At 45.5% G+C, this 17,061-nt stretch overlaps 1 protein-coding gene across 2 annotated transcripts in view; it reads left to right on the top strand.

Annotated features, from left to right (window-relative positions):
• Positions 1–17,061, top strand: part of CPVL (carboxypeptidase vitellogenic like) — a 102,178-nt gene that overhangs the window by 65,424 nt on the left and 19,693 nt on the right. For both annotated transcript variants that reach the window (XM_079785675.1, XM_079785676.1), the window contains exon 12: positions 15,230–15,412. In XM_079785675.1, the coding sequence (XP_079641801.1) occupies positions 15,230–15,412 (183 nt within the window). The remainder of the gene's footprint in view (positions 1–15,229; positions 15,413–17,061) is intronic.

The raw sequence follows: 17,061 nt of genomic DNA on the forward strand, positions 1-17,061 counted from the left end.
AATATGCAAATTGTCCCCTCCACCGGGAGTTTGACCAGGGGGCGGGGGACGGCCAGCCAACCTCAAGCATCCCCTCCCCCTAGCCAGCCCAGCCCGATTGGCCCTGATTAGGGTGGGCCAGCCAGACCCCACCCATGCACAAATTTGTGCACTGGGCCTCTAGTGTTTGGAATAAAAAACACAACAAAAAACATACACAGAGCAGCCAGTAGCCAGCACACTTTTGTATCAATTAGAAAAAAAAAAAAAAAGGCCACCTCTCAAGATACTTTATTCCCATCTGTCAAAAATTATCCTAATATACTGCCTTTATTTGAACTAAACTCTTTGCTGCCATTTTCTACCACGAGAAACACACATTTCTACAATGTGTATGTCAGGAATAGTGTCCCGTGGGATTGTTCTGTGCACAACCACCGGTACTGTCCAGGGAGTTTCTGGCTAAATGCACAATTACTAGATTGGGTTTTGGAATATACCAGACCTAGGAGGCCCATTTTCTGGTCCTGCCTCTAGCACAGAGTTTGAGTTGCTAGACACACACCCTTTTTGAAAATAATCCAGCGTCAATGACATGCAGAGTCTACAACCTTATTGCAAATCTGCAGAAGCGGATGAAATGCTTTCTAGGACAGTCATCTTCTCTCCACTCTCAGGCCGTGTCATCTCTGCTGCTCTTGCCACACTTAGCACTTGGCTGTACTGCCATTGTGGACTGTCAGTCCAGCACTAGCCTGGAGCAGATGACAAGAGGACGAATGAGTGAAAAACCAGTTCTATAAATCAGTGCTATATCAAAATCATCTCTACTAGCCCTGTTAGTGTGGCTCAGTGGATTGAGTGTCCTCCCATGCACCAAGAGGTCACTGGTTTGATTCCTGGTCAGGGCACATGCTGGGACTGTGCACTTGCTAGTAGGGGGCATGCAGGAGGCAGTCGATCGATGTTCCTCTCGCATCAATGTTTCTCTCTTACCCTCTCTTTTCCTTTCTCTAAACATCAATAATTTCTTTTAAAATTATCTCTTAATAAACTTGTCAATGATCCATCAAATTATTAAACCAAAAGAGCTTATCATTTGCATTTTCAAAACATAAATAATGGGCTACAATATAACATTAAGGAATGCAAAGTGGTGTTTTTGAGTGGAGAGCAGATAAGGAAGTTCCCGTTACATTTTTTGTGTGTTTGTGTGTGTGTGCCCTTGGGAGATACATGTTCTCACTGTATAAACTGAACTGGAACATGATTCCTATCCCAGGCAAGTGAGGAGAGTCTATATAATCCGCATGGAGTGTGTAATGAATTGATAAAGAACACATTGAATAAAGATATGTACACATCTCTGTCCATGTGAATTCCAATGCAAGCAGAGTATTTTCTAAACGTTAAAACTCTGGCTGAGTTGTCAGAAAAAGATAACAGATTAGTGATGCAGATAAACCGTGTTTCCATGAAGAAAGAGAACCAAGTATTCAGTCAGTCTGAGTGCCCACCAAAAAAGTGGCGTCTGCTCAGACTGCATACTCATTGCTCCTCTGGCAGAGCCGCAGGGCAGCGAATATCTTTGGCTTGTCTGTGATGGTGGTGACCCTCAATGCATAAGCAATGGAATCGGAACAATGTAGATTGGCTTAAAACATTAATACCCTCAAAGTGATATGTATGTAAGACTCAGTGCTAATTTGTCATAGAAAATTGTGCACACATTTCTATTCCTGAGAACCTGGAAGTCTTTTTCCTGTACTAGGCTCATTTTAGCCAATGCGGACTATCTCAGATGGACAGGGGAAGACCCTCCTCAGCTCCTGGGAACTAATGGAACTCCTGTGGCACCTCTGGGTAGACTGTATGAAGCATAACCCTTTTCTTGTAATGACCTCTAGGGGATGTGTACTCAAACTGACTCTCTACTCAGTAATTTCAGACGTTTGGGTGGTAAATTGCAATATCATGTTAATAATTTCCAAAATAACTAGAATGGGAAATTATCTGCTGGGCTATTGGGATTCTTCATGATTCAATCGGGTCACAATATTGTCAGGATTTTTAGGATTCAGCAGGGTCATAGAACATGGTAGTTAGGAGCGTGGGTTCTCAAGTTGGTTATTCTGAGTTTGAATGCTGGCTCCACCATTCACTGGCTGTGTTCCTTTGGGGAGAATACTTAAACACGTAGCTTCAGCTTCTCCATCTGTGAAATGGGAATAATACTAGTACTTACAGGGCAGCTCTGAAACCTAAGAAATGCAACTCATTCTTCCTAAGAGCTGTTGGCTTTGAAAACCTTGCTCTTTGTAGAGGTCCCCTGGTCCTTAGTCCTTTCTGATATAGAAGGTACATTGTTCTTGTGAAGATTCTCGCTAAAGGTTCTGCATGTTTTTAGCCTCCCTTTCTTTGTCTGGTTATAGTTATTTCTAAAAATATATGGGCTATAGTTGCAAAGACATGAGAATGAGTGTCCGGGTGGGTGGGGGGCAGGGTGGTGCATTTGCTGCGTGAAACCTTTATTTTAACAAATAGGAGCCACAGCTCTATACATGGAGGCCATTTGGATTCAAAGTAAAGCACTGGCCTTGGGTTTGAGGCTGTCCCTATTGAGACATTGTCTGGAAGCCCACTGCAGTTTTAGGGGGTACCATCTCCAAGTGCCAGCTCTTAACCTCCACATGCCTGTGCTTCGAAAGGTTAAATTGCCCTGGGGTAGGGCTTAGTTTGCTGTGTTTAAAAGTTCATCTAGTCAGGAAATTGTAAATATAAAGTTACATTTCCCTGTCACTTATCATTCTGCAGCTCATTAAGTTCCCACTAATTGCATCTTCAGAACTCGGGATCTTACTGTTTTCTCAGCTTCCCCACCAGACTGAAATCTTAACACCCAGGTCGTTGGAGTTTTGTTTACTTGTCCGGGGCTAGCAAAAGGTCTTCATTTAGAAATGGGCAGTTCCTGATTAAAGGAGGCGACTTAGAAGTTTGGGAGATACATACTTCTAGTGAAACTAACTCATTTTCGCAGTCATTCTAATTGCTTGTGGCATTTTCCTTCATAACATCGCCTGATAGGAAAATGTCAATAGCAGAAGCCAGGAAATGAGACTGGATAAGTGTCTAGCATACCAAGAAAAGTTAACACTTACATGGGCCTGATTCCTCAGCGGCTCAGTTGGAATCCAAGTGCCCATGAAACCATGACGGGAAACACTTGGCTTTGTTGACTGTAAGCTGATGGGATCACTTTCTTCCAAAGCCTTTGAAGGCCATGAAGAGAATGCCAGTGCCATTCCATGAAAAATGTCTGGGAGGAGGAAGTGGCTCCTAGTGAAGCATAACGGAAGAGAGGAAGCTAATCCTGGGACATTTGTTTTATATAATCATAGCCCATAGATCAGCAAGCGCCACTTTACGGGCAAATAAAATAGTGTACCTTATACTGCAGGGTGCTTGGTGAGGTCATTTTACCTGCTTCAGTATAATCCAAGTACAAGAGTGGGGTTAGCTTTTTTAAATTTTTTATGAGACATACTTTTGGACTTTGTTAATTTGTAAGCATTTCAATGGTTATGGGGAAACGAGAATACCCATATAGTATGAAACACTTTGATTTCACCCAAACTTGCCGTGGTTTTGACAATTTTTCTTGTCTGTCCTTTAAATTTATGTTGGGATGAAATGTTCAAAGGAGAACCAGGGTGTATTTTTATGTTCTCTGATTTTTTTTAAACCCTTTGATATTATATTCTGCCATGTGGATCAGTTTGTTTTAAACTGCTTTGCTTGGTGAGCACTCCGATCATTTTGCAAGGGCTTCATTTTGTTGTTTGAAGGGACCTCATGCTCAACACATTAGAAGGTGCATTTGTGATCTCTGGCAACAGGAAAAGTAGAATTTATTCTGGCATCACCCAAATATGGCAGGGCGGAGGGTGGTGTAAATAGAAAGACATTAAGTGGCAATACCATTTGCTATGCAGTTCTAGGGAACCTAAGAATCATTAAGTTAAGAAATGTATATATAGTTGCCCCACTGTGTCCACAGGTTCTGCAGCCACAGATTCAATCAACCATGGATCAATAACATTCCAGAGAAAAATTGTTCTATTATTGTTCATATATACTTAGGTCAATGATGATTGCATCTGCACTGAACATGTACAGACTATTTTTCATATCATTATTCCCTAAACAATTCAGTATAACAACTATTTATATATCACTCACCTTGTATTAGGTATTATATGTGATCTAGAGCAATTTAAATTGAACAGGAGGATGTATGCAAACATATAGAAGGGACTTGAGCATCCTCCGATATTGGTACCGGCAAGGGACCTGTAACCACTGCCCCATGGACACCAAGGAATGACTGTATTTAAATCCAGTTGCTGTGAAATCCAACTGCTCTGAACCAAAGGCTATTGTATCAGTTGATTTTACTTTGAAAAGATAGAGAAATGGCAGGGATGGGGGAGAGAATTGCTTTCTGGATACAGTGAGGAGTAGTGTGCGTGTGATAAATGTCAACACTCGGTAGTCGCCTCTCAGTCTATTCCTCGTGTCATAGTGGAGCAGGACGAGGGCAGACTGATGCCACACCATTGGAGAGTGGCCTCCAAAGCAGTGTGTGCCGCCACCCTCCCTGAGGGTGTGTGGGGGGAAATAGTGCAGCCTCGATTTTTATTTTGCAAAAGAAAACAAGACAAAAAGCTTTGCCAATGATTACTACATGGATTGGCACTGGGGCACTTGTTTGGTCTGTATGTGAGAGTCACATATTAGAGTCACAGAGACAAAATGCAAAGCCGGTATTTTGGTTCGGGTCATGGTCATCACCATTTGAGTCCATTTGCCACGAGATGTGACTCCAGGTCCAGTGCTCTTTCCACTGCAGTTTCCTCTTCTTCCACCTGAGCACCGGGGACTGAATTCAGGGGCGGTCGGCCCTGGCTATTAGTCCAAAGGGGAAGGCACGTTCCCACCCTTCCCAGTGCCCGTGGGAGCCAGAGTCGCAACCTCTGGGGCTCTCCCTGGGGGCTTTTCATCACTGGACTTGCCTGGCCTGCTTTGTAGAAATCCTCCCACTACACCCCTGTGTGGCTCCGTCTGTACCATCTACTTGCTGCTGATGAGAAACCCCCATCTCCTCACGGGTAACAGGCAACACCATAGCACAGGCGCGAGGCTGAGTGAAAGCCCGAACCTTCAACCAAGCTTTCTGAAACGAGAGCTCTGGGCGGGAGCCCCCCACCTCCTCTGTCTAGATTTCCCTGTCTCCCTGTGCTCCTTCCACTCTGAATACTCCTGTCTGTTTCTTCAGCTTCCTGACAGTCCCCGTGTTTGTCACAGCGGCTTGCACAATCCTTTTGAGCCTCTTTGACATTCTCGGGAAAGAACGGGGAAAAGGATGCTTTACTTACCAAACAAGGGCAAGTTGTGTTTGGGGGAGGAAAAGGCTAATCGCAGACTAACGGGGCGGCTCTGGTTGAATAGCCCCATTGAGAGTGCGGGCAGAGGATCTTGCACCTGCTGATAGCAGGTTTTCCTGTGCAGATGAAACCCCAGAGGCCACAGGCATCAGCCGGGCTTCTCTGTTGAATTCAGTAAGGAAAAGTAGGCTGTGCAACCAGGTACTTGCCCCCTCTCATGGGAGTGGGGTAACCACAGTGGCGAGCAGGTGGCAGCCTTTGAAGGTGGCCCTTGCTGCGGCCTTGGAACTGACATTCTGACAACCAGGGAGGACTTTCACCTCCAGAGAGACTAGTGTGGGCAGCGGCGGGCCCGCTCCTGGGCACTTTCAGTTCCTAAACCCAGGGACAGACGATGATCAGAGGAGACCCCGGAGAGGTGAGAAGATCAGAAAGGGGCTCTGACAGCAGACCCTGGAATGAGAAGGCAGAGGAAAGACCCTGGAGTGCGCCTGGGACTTCTCTGTTCAAACCAGAGAAAAATATTACTCCGGGCCATCATTAGAAGTCGTTTTAAGTGTGCTATGCTAGGTGGTTAATTTTTCCTCAGAGATGCCTGGGTTGGAGTGATGGCTTGCTGGCTCGTTGCCACGCTGGCTTAGCTCCTTGTTCCCCTCTAAAAGCAACGAAATTATTTAGAGTTAAGTTGCAAGAAAGCAGGAATAATTTTCTTTGGCTGAAAGACACTATTTGTATAATCGCTGCACACACTCTCAACCTTGTTTTTGCTCCATTCTCATTTTTCTTTGCTCGTCTTGGCAACGCTAGCTGGTAGGCGGATGGCAGGCACATGGGGGTGTTTATGCCAAGTTCATTTTCTCTCGTTCATTGTCTTCCCTTGTCCTTAAACTTGGAGGCAAAACATGTCCCTTTGGAAGCACAACGTGGTGGCAGACGTGACTGCCGTTTCATTCAATGGTGGCACTAGTGTTCTCCCACAGTCTTCTCCGAGTGGACCACAGGGATTGGGCTTCCCGAGCCTTCCAGCCCGATATTCCTGCAAATTCACCAGGAAGAGGGAGTCCTGGGAGCCATAGGCAGCTGGGGCCAGGGGGCCAGGCATTGTCCGGGAAAGGATAACAACCCTGCCTCCAGGGGGGAACATTTCCTGAACCTGATTGTGCACAGTGGAGGCAGGCGAGGCTCTTCTTTTGCAGCTGAGCTGGTGAGAAGCCCCGGGGAATGGCCCTGGGTCGAGTTGGATGTTAGTGAAATTAATTCCCTTCTGCTCAGGAGAGCGCAGTGGTGGAGCATGCTAATTGCTTCAGGCAGAAAGGACTCCTGGCGCTGCTGGGGTTTGTAACTGAAGAATGATAAGTAAGGCAGCCAGAGGAGGAAGTGTAGAGGGCCGCTTGGTAGGAGTTTCATTGATTTAGCATCTGTAGGAAAAGCTTCTTTAAACCAATTTTTTTTTTTTTTGGATTGGTGAACAGGAGAACATTCAAAACCAAGACAGATAGCGGCCAACTGGGAACGCCGGGCCGCCTGGAATAGCTTAGGCTGCTGTTCAATCATTTCCCCAAACAGGAAACCACAAAATATTAGAGATTAAGGTCACTAGATCATTGGGAAAAGAGCATAACTTTGTCTGCAAAGTATTATGATGGGTTGTAAATGGGCCAAAATATCAGCGTAAATCTTTCGTCTGAAAGCGCAACAACAGAAAGCCTCGCACACAAGCACGGTCTGCTTTCCCGTTGTGCTGAGGGGCCAAAGCCTCCTCCTGCGGCGGTTCAGTCATTTTCCCAAAGGTGGCCGCGCGAACGGGCGAACAGAGGGAACGGTTTTGTGTTCTTTTGATTTGGTTTCACAAAGAAGTTAAAGTTTCGGATCAGTCAGTGGCGCTCACATGATTTATTTCCATCCTTCTGCCTTGAGACGGGAGGAATGACATTTACAACAAAATGCGCATTTACATACATTTCTGCCCCCAGCCCCTTCCTTCAAGAATCCAGTTGTGCGGGGACCATTGAAAGGCCAGATGTCTCTTTCCCCGTTGAGTAGCATGTGGCACCCCCTAACTTACTTGGAGCCCAAATCTGAGTTCTGAGGGCATGGGATCTTTCCAGTTGAGTCTGCAGGTAAAGTGGTGAGCAGGTACTGTTTTGTGAACAGTGGGCTGCTTTATATCTGCCCAGAAAATACCTTTGAAAGGCATACACTGTGCAAAATAAGCGTTCAGCATCCTTTGATTCTGCTCATTAGGTCTCTACTGGGGAGAATTTTTTCTTGCTGAGAGAGGGAAATGTAGAAATCAACTACTGATGTATATACATCCAGAACTTGAAAAGTTTGTGGTTAAATGATTAGATTTTAGGAAGATGCACGTGAAACAGACTTTTGTTGACCTCTCCTTTAAGGAAGACTTAGAGAATGGAAGGGTAAACTTGCCTTTCCTCTTCTGATTAGTCATGTTTTAAAGAGTTAAAAAAAAAATCTGGAGCATCACCAGGGCAGAGGTCACATTTTTTCCTATCTGTCCCCTGAGTGCCTAATCCTTAGGCGCTTCATAAATATTTGCTGCTGAATAAGTTGACATTTCATACGAGCAGAGTAAACAAACAGACACACACACTCCTTACGTAAGTCATGGGCTCTTCTCCCACTCAGACAAAAGGCCACACTTCCCTTCCATTTCGGATGGAAGTGAACTTCAGCTGCCTGAGGATCCAGGAAGGAAATGAAATCAATGAACAGTGTTGGATCGAGACCTATTGATCTTTCTGTTTTGCCCATGACAAAGTCATGGATACGGAGAAATATTTTTCTCTTTGAAGAAAAATAATAGCATAAGCACTGAAAAAAAAAATGGCAACTGCCCTTGCACCTGAGGGGGTGGAGGGGATGGGAGAGGTACTAAGGAAGGGGTGGGGCTGTGTGTAAGAGGGACAGCTGGAGTCCAGGGTTAGTCACTGTGGCCCAGGGGAAACACAGGCCCAGCAGGGTCAGATCTCCTGGTATTGGAATGCTGGCATCAATTGCAAAAACTGTGCCACTGTGTAGACTCGGTGGATAGATCTGCAAGGCCTCAGGCAGCCAATTTAAAACCTCTGCACTCCACCATCGCAATGTACTTTTCAGGCTAATCTTCATAAGGAGTAACAAAACCATTGATGAAACCCTGCTCATCAAGTTATAGGACATTTTTATGTCTCGTATCCCATGTGGCCTCATAACAACTCTACTCCGTAGCTATTTCACTTCATGGAGGAGAAAGTTAAGGCTAAGCGTGAGTAGATGCCATGTCCAAGTCACCCGGGAAGCACAGGCCCTGGAGGCTGAGCCAGGGCTGAGCCTCAAGTCTTCTGTCCGCAAGATACTACTTTCCTAAGGCCCTGCTATACGTTTTACCAAATTTATGACCTCGTGCCGTTGTGCTGGAATTCTAACTCCTTATTCCTAACTCACAATTGTAATCCACAGGTGACATTTCTTTTGGAAATTATGCAGCTGTTTGAATAGCTATGTTGAGCTCTTTAAATGTGGTGACAATAATAATAGCTAGCATTAATTGAGCATTTACTGTGTGCCTAGGATGCAAAGAGCTTTACATGCATTATATTATGTAATTCTCCCAGTGACTCTCTGTCCTATTTGTTTCCCTTATACCCATTTTACAGATGAGAAAACTGAACTCTAGACAGGCTGAGTAATTAATTGAGATAATCTCATTAGTAGGTAGAAGTGCTGTGATTCAAAACCCAGACACAGGGCCTGTGCTCTTAACTATAAACATGCATCCTTCATTTCAAGGAGTCACACTTATCATTAGGTTTGCTCCTTGCTTGTGGAATTACAAATACAGAATATACCACCTGATCACGTGTTCGTTCAGGGCAGTGACTTGGGCAGGGAGACAGTGTAAAAGAGAGGTTAGAAGCACAACCTTTTGGACTCGGGCAGATCTGAACTTGAATCTGTCACCAGTTGGCTCATGTCCCTGCACCTCTGTCTCCTTGTATCTGAAAAAAGGATAACTATCACCTGCCTTCTGGGGGTGTTATGACATCGTCATGGATGCAAAATGGTTAGCACACTTCCTGTAACATAATAAGGATGGACGTGTTCGATTATTATTCAAAATGCCCTTTTCAAAGCTATACTTTTACCATACTTCCCTAGCATTTAAATATGGGGAAATTCCTTGTGATTTTGAATCCCATGCTTCAAAACTGTAAGTTCCTTTAAAAAGAGTACTTTGTGAACTTATGGCTCTGACTACCAGGAAAATATTTCTGAGATGCTATACCCAATGTGTGTAAAAGTCCCAGGGAGAGGTGTGTTATTTCAGGAGTTTGAATACATAGAGTTCAGGTTTACCCTGGCTGGATTCCCTCCTACCATAGGCCTTTGTCCGAAAGAGTGAGCTTGGCAACCAAGTATCGAGCACAAAAAGATCATCCATACACACTGGGGGGTTATTTTAGAAGAAGTGCTTTGTTGAGTCAAGTCATTATCAAATGATCAACCTGCCTAACAATGAAGAGGACCCAACACTCACTGGACTGCCAGTTTGTATCAGGCCCTGTCCTAGGAGCTGTATGCACATGACCTCATTCATCCTCACTGCAATGGGATGGAGGTCTTACCATCTGCATGTCCAGAAAAGGGAACTGCAGCTCAGGGAGGGTAAGCCACGGGTCCAGGGGTTCCCTGTTCAGCATGCTGGGGCCTGTGTGCACTGCTCTGACGGTGCATGGGTTTGGATGGCATGCTCTTAGCAACATAAACAGTTCTGGTTACTTGAAGCATGAAAGGACTTGATCAGAAGACATGAGAGGTCACAGAATTCACAGAAAAGCTGAAGAGCTGGCGTGAAGAAGAAAGCTAGGGACTAGGAAAAATCTGAGCAGATTCATCGGGGAGGCCTAGCTTAGGTCACATGCTCATCCCTGGCACAGAAGAGGCGGGACTCTGTGATTGACAGCTCCACTAGGGCTGTATCCTTTGAGGTGGTTGGGAGGCCAGTCACCAGGAAAAGGAAGAGTGGACCTGGGCAAGCCACAGCAGCAGTCACTCTACAGGATTGCAGAGCGCCTAAGGAGAGCAACTGACCATGCCTTGTAAGTGTCCATATGTTCTACAAGGTGCCAGGCACTGTGCAAGGGCAGTGGATGGACTGGGTGCTCAGGGAGCCTCCTTCTCCAGGAGCTGATGCCGCCCCACAGCTGCTTCACCAAGGCCACCCCCTGCAGAAGTGAGACATCGGCCACCAGCCGAGCAATGCCCTTACACTCCTCCTTGCCCATAGAGCCAAAATGAGAAATGACGCAGCTATGTCGCCGGACTTGGGCAAACAGGCCAAGATTGTTTCTGAACTGGAGATGCGAGCTCTGTCATGCTCAACCGACTCTCAGTTTCCAGGGGCACCAAACTCTTAGCTGTGGGGAGCCAGCGCATGCTGGTTGGTTCGAAGGACTTTCGCTCTTTTCCTGAGGAGTTCCAGGTACAAGTTTGCAAGTCGGGATCCAGGATGCATTCTGGCACCTCACTGTGTCACAATTCCCTAAAGCAGAGGTGAGCTCTGTAACACTTTCACCCCGACCTCGTGTAGCAGAATGAGAATAAGCCACGTGGACATGAAAGCACTTCAGAAAATAGAGAACGTCATAAAAATGCTTTTCTCATCTCTGTCATTTGAACCCCCCAAGAAAGATGCTTGTAATCCAGATTGCCTAGTACTGTCTCTAGCAAATGCTTGAATTCTGGAATGAGTCTTTAGGATCAGCTGTGAACGAACTGAAGTTGTGCTTTTGACTTAGTTGTCATGAAAAACTGAGAACACGTAATATTGGAGTTTGCACAAATGATTCTGTGATAAAACCCACCTTTTGCCAAACGGAGGTGCCTAACCTCTTAATGTTATTGTGGTTTTTTAAAAATTATTTTTTCATTATAAACGCATCCTAACCACACTTATAAAATAAACCTAGAAAACAGTCAAGTTAAAACAAAGCACCCATACTTAGACTACCCTAACTGCTTGTATTTGATGTTTTCTTCTCCCAAATTGGAAGCATCTTTTTATAGTAATTATAGAGCACCAACAGTGGAATCATAGTTGTTCATTGATTTTTTTTTTTTAATAAGAAGTATTTTCCATGTCTTCACATAACCGTCACTTCCAACAAGCTCACCAGCCAGTCCTCCAAGTGCTGACAGAAAAGAACATTCTCTAAAAGGAGGCCTCACAGCTGACCACCCAGGACACGTGTTTCGGATGCTGCCTGGGAAACCAGCTCCCAGCAGCCCTGTCCCTTCTCCGGGTTTTGTTAGGCTCACTGCTGACAAGGGGAGTGGAGCTCAAGGCTGCATTCATTTCTGTCTCCACTCTGTCTTTAGATCCCGTCGCTTAAAATACCAGCAAGCCTCCGGGGGAGGTTTGCCCCAGACTGTCCCAGTTTTAGCCTGAAAGTCCTGCATCCTGGGAAACTCCTCAGCCCAGGACAAACCGGGACAGCTGGTCACCCTACAAGGAAGAAATGAAGCGAATGTGTGTGTGCAGATCCTGCATAACTGGCCAACGCGTCAGGGCATATGCCTTGTCCTTGAACTTCTCTGTTAGGATGTGGGTTGCCCACGTGTGCCCGTGGGCTTCAGGACCACCCACCCATGCACTTCACCCACCTGGCTTCTCAGCTCACTGTCAGTGCACCCTGGGATATTTCGTCCACTCACCCAGCCCCAAAGGCAACTGGGATATTCCTGTGAGGTCTGACGAGAATAAACATGACATTTAGATAAAAATAAAAGCTCAGGAATTCTTATATTTAAGGCTGGCGACCTTAAAGGCCAGCCCTGAAATCACTTCACTTGAACATGAATCTGATTTCTTTTTTGGTTGCATTTGACTTGTGTGCCCTTTAAAAGTTAAAAATGTTTCCCTTGTTTTGTAAAGGAAGGATTTCCATTTGTCCCCCTCCACCCCCCAGGGTGCCTTCCGCATGTCACATGCACAAAGTGATGCAGGTCAGCCCTTCACTGCAGCATTCCAGGGAGCTACTGCTCTGGTTTAGGACCAGTCGAGGCGACCAGGGACGCAGCTCAGGGCAGGGATTCATCTCAATTCAGTTCAACCACCATGCACACTAATGCCGTACATCTTAGCCTGTTTTTGCTGTAATCTGTGGGTTTTCATCCCTTAAAGATGACATCGATTGATGAAATCCCTTAAATCAATTTCAGGATATACTGTTGATAGCAAGTCGCTACAAGAGACCCTCAGCAAGCTTCATGGAGAGGAAAACGCCAGAGACTCTGTGCATCCCCTAGTGAAGTGGTCGGCAAACTCATTAGTCAACAGAGCCAAATATCAACAGTACAACGATAAAAATTTCTTTTGAGAGCCAAATTTTTTAAACTTAAACTTCTTCTAACGCCACTTCTTCAAAATAGACTCGCCCAAGCCGTGGTATTTTGTGGAAGAGCCACACTCAAGGGGCCAAAGAGCCGCATGTGGCTCGCGAGCCGCAGTTTGCCGACCACGGGCCTAGTGAATCAGCATCTTTCCATTGAAGTCTAGCAGAGGAATTACTTTAGAGATGATTATCTTTGTTAATCAGCTATAATCAGGCCTTCCTAGAATGGTGAAGCATTTAAGCCTTGTTTGCTGGTACAGATCATATATAATTGTTTCCATACTGCTGGCGAAACAGCTGTAGGAGTTTTGCCTGGGCCAGAAGTACTCAAGGTCTTTGAGGCAATGTCTTTGAATAAACAATGCGAAATTTTATTGCTGTGGGGGAGTTGAGTCTTTTCAAGATGCTTTACATCGACCAGGATTTTCCCCTTTGGGTTTCTGTTGAGGGGAGTGAAGTGGTGATGGCGACGGAAGGACATGAAAGACCCGCGTTCTTGCGGCAGAGCCCAGGGCTCTTTCATCTTCCCCGAGTCCCGGCCGGGCTGCCGGGGGATTTGCAGTGTGTCAAAGTCCCGGGCTTTTTAATTATGTGTGAGCCTTTTAAGAAGCCTGTACCAGGGAGGCTGGGATGGAAACATATGCATTGAAACCTTTTCTACCAATGTGAGGATTCAACCAAAGGTCTTCACTTGAGCCAAACCAGAGCTTCCAAATAGATGAAGGGCGGCATGGAGCTGAGGAACACCCCTTGCTGGGGACAGAGGGACAGTGCGGTGTGAGCATTCATACTGTGGGGGTTGCATAAAAATAGCCTAAGAAGAGTAGAAAACAAAGGAGAAAAGGACTGAAATTAATGGGCTGTATTCATTTTTTTTAAATAGTCTCATTCCACACATGAGAATATGTATACCTATTTTATCCATTCCTAATGATGATATACTAAGTGGCCAGATTATTATGATCTCTGAATGCATAATAATCTGACCACTCAGTGTGTGTGTATGTGTATATATATATATATATATATATATATATATATATATATATATATGAGGCCTGGTGCATGAATTCATGCATGGGTGGGGTCCGGCCAACCTGGCCAGGGGGAGGGGACTTGGGCGGTTGGCCGGCCTGCCTGCTGGTCGAACTCCTGGTCGAGGAGACAATTTGCATATTAGCCTTTTATTATATAGAATATACACTGAGTGGCCAAATTATTATGTGTTCAGAGATCAGAATAATCTGGCCACTCAGTGTATATTTGACTTTTGGCTCTCAGACTTATGGGATAAGGGTTTTCCACATTGCTTCATGGTTCAGGCAAACGTTTTCGGTGGTTTTGCTTAATCCCATAGAATGTCCATACCACAGTTCATTTAACCACTTACTAATCATGGAACCTTTAGATTGTGTTTGAGTTTTTCTCTATAATAAGACTAATGAATATAGTTTCTTTGGGCTTTTTTTTTTTTTTCATAAAATTCATTTAAAAAATCAGGACTAGTGAGATGGAAATTCTCAACATTGAAAGGGTTTGTGTTAAATGGCCCTGCAGAGAAGAGCGCCTGTTACCCTGTCCGGGGAGTTCCACAGCTTCACGCGCTGGGTGCGACCTGGATTCTTTTCCAAGCAAATTGAACATTGTTTGGGAAGATAAGATAAGAGCTTCCCCAGGCTTGTTTCTTTTATAATATCCATCAAATTGGCAAAAAATACAAATGAATTCTGGGAAGGACACTTCTCACTGTTGACAAATAGTTGTCTTATTTAAGAAAAAGAGGTCTTAGAAGTTGCATGGCAGACACAGTTGCCTCCAACAAGTAAAAAATCTGAGGCACCTGCATCTGTCTGTCTGCCTCAAAGAATTATAGTGGCCACTGTAAAATCAATGTGGAGAGGAAAGCCATATGGCTTAACAACCCCCAGAGAAGGCCCAGCCCGCCAGCTACTGCAGTGCCTGAAAGCCCAGTTAATGAAATGCAGGCCTCATGAAAATCCGGGGTGTAGTATTCCTCAGCTCCACTAAAATGTGGTAAGTACAGTCCTACTCTTTAACATAGCCATACCTCCGAGTATGTAATATCATCCAGTGATACAGCACAAACATGTTTGCAACCAAGAGAGGCCTTTAGGTAGATTCCTATGAAGAATCAAATGTTGGGAGAATGCAATGGTTGAGACAAGGCTCCAGTTTATTTCAGGTTGTTGATGTGTGTGGCCAACTGGAAGAAAATGACCCCACTGGCCTGGGAGCCGGGCCTCTGTGAGCACCACATGAGAGAAGCTCACGGTCCCTTTTCTCCCACGCATGTGCATGTGCATGTGCGCGGGCACTTTCTCTACTTAGATAGAATCACTGGCTTCACTCGCTGACTCCTGCATTTGTACCCGGCTCGATTTCATGTAGGTGCTCATCTACAATGGCCAGCTGGACATCATCGTGGCAGCTGCCCTGACAGAGCGCTCCCTGATGGCCATGAGTTGGAAAGGATCCCGTGAATACAAGAAGGCAGAAAGAAAAGTTTGGAAGATCTTTAAATCTGATAAGGAAGTGGCTGGTTACGTGCGGCAAGTGGGTAACTTCCATCAGGTAGGAACACGCTTTGGGGCCTTCGGCTTGTGGGAATGGGAGAGTGGGTTGAAAACAAAGTCTAAAAACGCCGATCGGGCACGGCTGGCCTCGAGCAGAGGCCCACACCAGCCAAAATGTGGCCCCTGCGGCCTTACTTTCCACAGGGAAGAGGGGTCTGTGTTTCTGTTGAAGTACGCAAGACCAAAGTGTAGGCATTGTTCAGCAATCAGAAAGAGAATACTCAGCCCCCAAAAGGTGGGTCATTAATAAGAGAATTAGTGTATTTGGGAACAAAGGGTGAGCTTGAACAAATTTCATGAGGAAAGGACAATGTAATCTCCTCTGGCCAATCTATGATCATATCTGTATATTATACATGGAGCCCAAGACAAAATCTCTCTACCTGATGCCCCTAGTGTGACCTCCCCGTTAGGGATCAGATATTACTCCTGGCCACGCCTGGCCACCGTGCCTTTGTTTGCAGATCTTGGCTCCTCGGGACAAGGCTTCTCCAATGATTACATGACGGCGGCACTCCTCACCTCCAGAAAGTTTTTGGAGAAATTAAGAAAGCCCCTCAGCAAGCATTTGCTTAGTCAAGAGAAGAAATTTAAATGTTTTGGACTTGATTTGTATGGCCCTCAGTTTTTTTTATTTGAGGCAACATTGGGACCTCGATTTTGGCTCCCTGGGAATTTGGGATTCTAAATGCTCGAGGTTCCCATTAGGCAAATGCAAACAGAAATTAATCAGGCACAGACTTCCTTGAAAGTACTTCAATTTGACATAATAAATGAGAGCTCACAAAGAATTTCCTAAGGGGTTACTGGGTTACTTTTATGTTAGAAGAATTGATAAGATCAAGTAAAATTACGGTGTTCTAATTTGCCTACCCCACCCCAGTCATTCTAATCATTAAAAGCATGTAAGAAATTTAAATATTGCCCAAAATGTTAACTACCTTGATGAACAAAAGAAACAGTTGAAAAGCCTATTTCTGGGCTCAGGTGAGAGGAATCTCTACTTAGGCCATTAAGGGCAGACTTGGGAGCAATGGACACGTCAGGTGTCCCCCATCTGCTCACTGCTTCTTGAGGAGGGTGGCAGCAGGCACACTCGGCGTGTCCTCCAGGTTCTTTCACGGATGCCTCCGCCACCTGTTATTTCATGTCCCAGCCCAGCCTGTGAGCGCTGCCGTGCTTGGCATTGCACGTGTCCCATGCGGCTCTGTGCATAAAGCAGCCGCTTGGGAGACCAGATTGTGGCTGCATGTGCCACAGAGGTGGACAAAGGGATCGCCTGCCACTCAGAAACTTGTGGCAAATATCACAGGCGCCCGCTGACCCTTCTCGTGAATGCAAAACACATTGAGAGCGGCATGGCACTCCCCTGGCTGCCAAAAACGGGCAACAAAAGGAACAAGGCCCACATATGTTTGTGATAGGGAGGGTTTCACCGCGCAGCATGTCATGTAGGTGATTTACAAATGTTGGCAGAGCTCCTGCCCCAAAGTGCTTGGTGGAGGGTGGGGTGGTGGGTGGAGATGAGGGCAGAATGGAGGAGGGAAGAGGTCCCGTGTGTTAATGAAGGCATCCTCTGTCAGGCTGGACTGAGGACACAGTCCAAATGTCAAGCGGCTGATAATGAGAACAGCGGACCTTAGCCAT

Source organism: Cnephaeus nilssonii (genome assembly GCF_951640355.1).
Source record: "Cnephaeus nilssonii genome assembly, chromosome: 12".
Lineage (NCBI taxonomy): Eukaryota > Metazoa > Chordata > Mammalia > Chiroptera > Vespertilionidae > Cnephaeus > Cnephaeus nilssonii.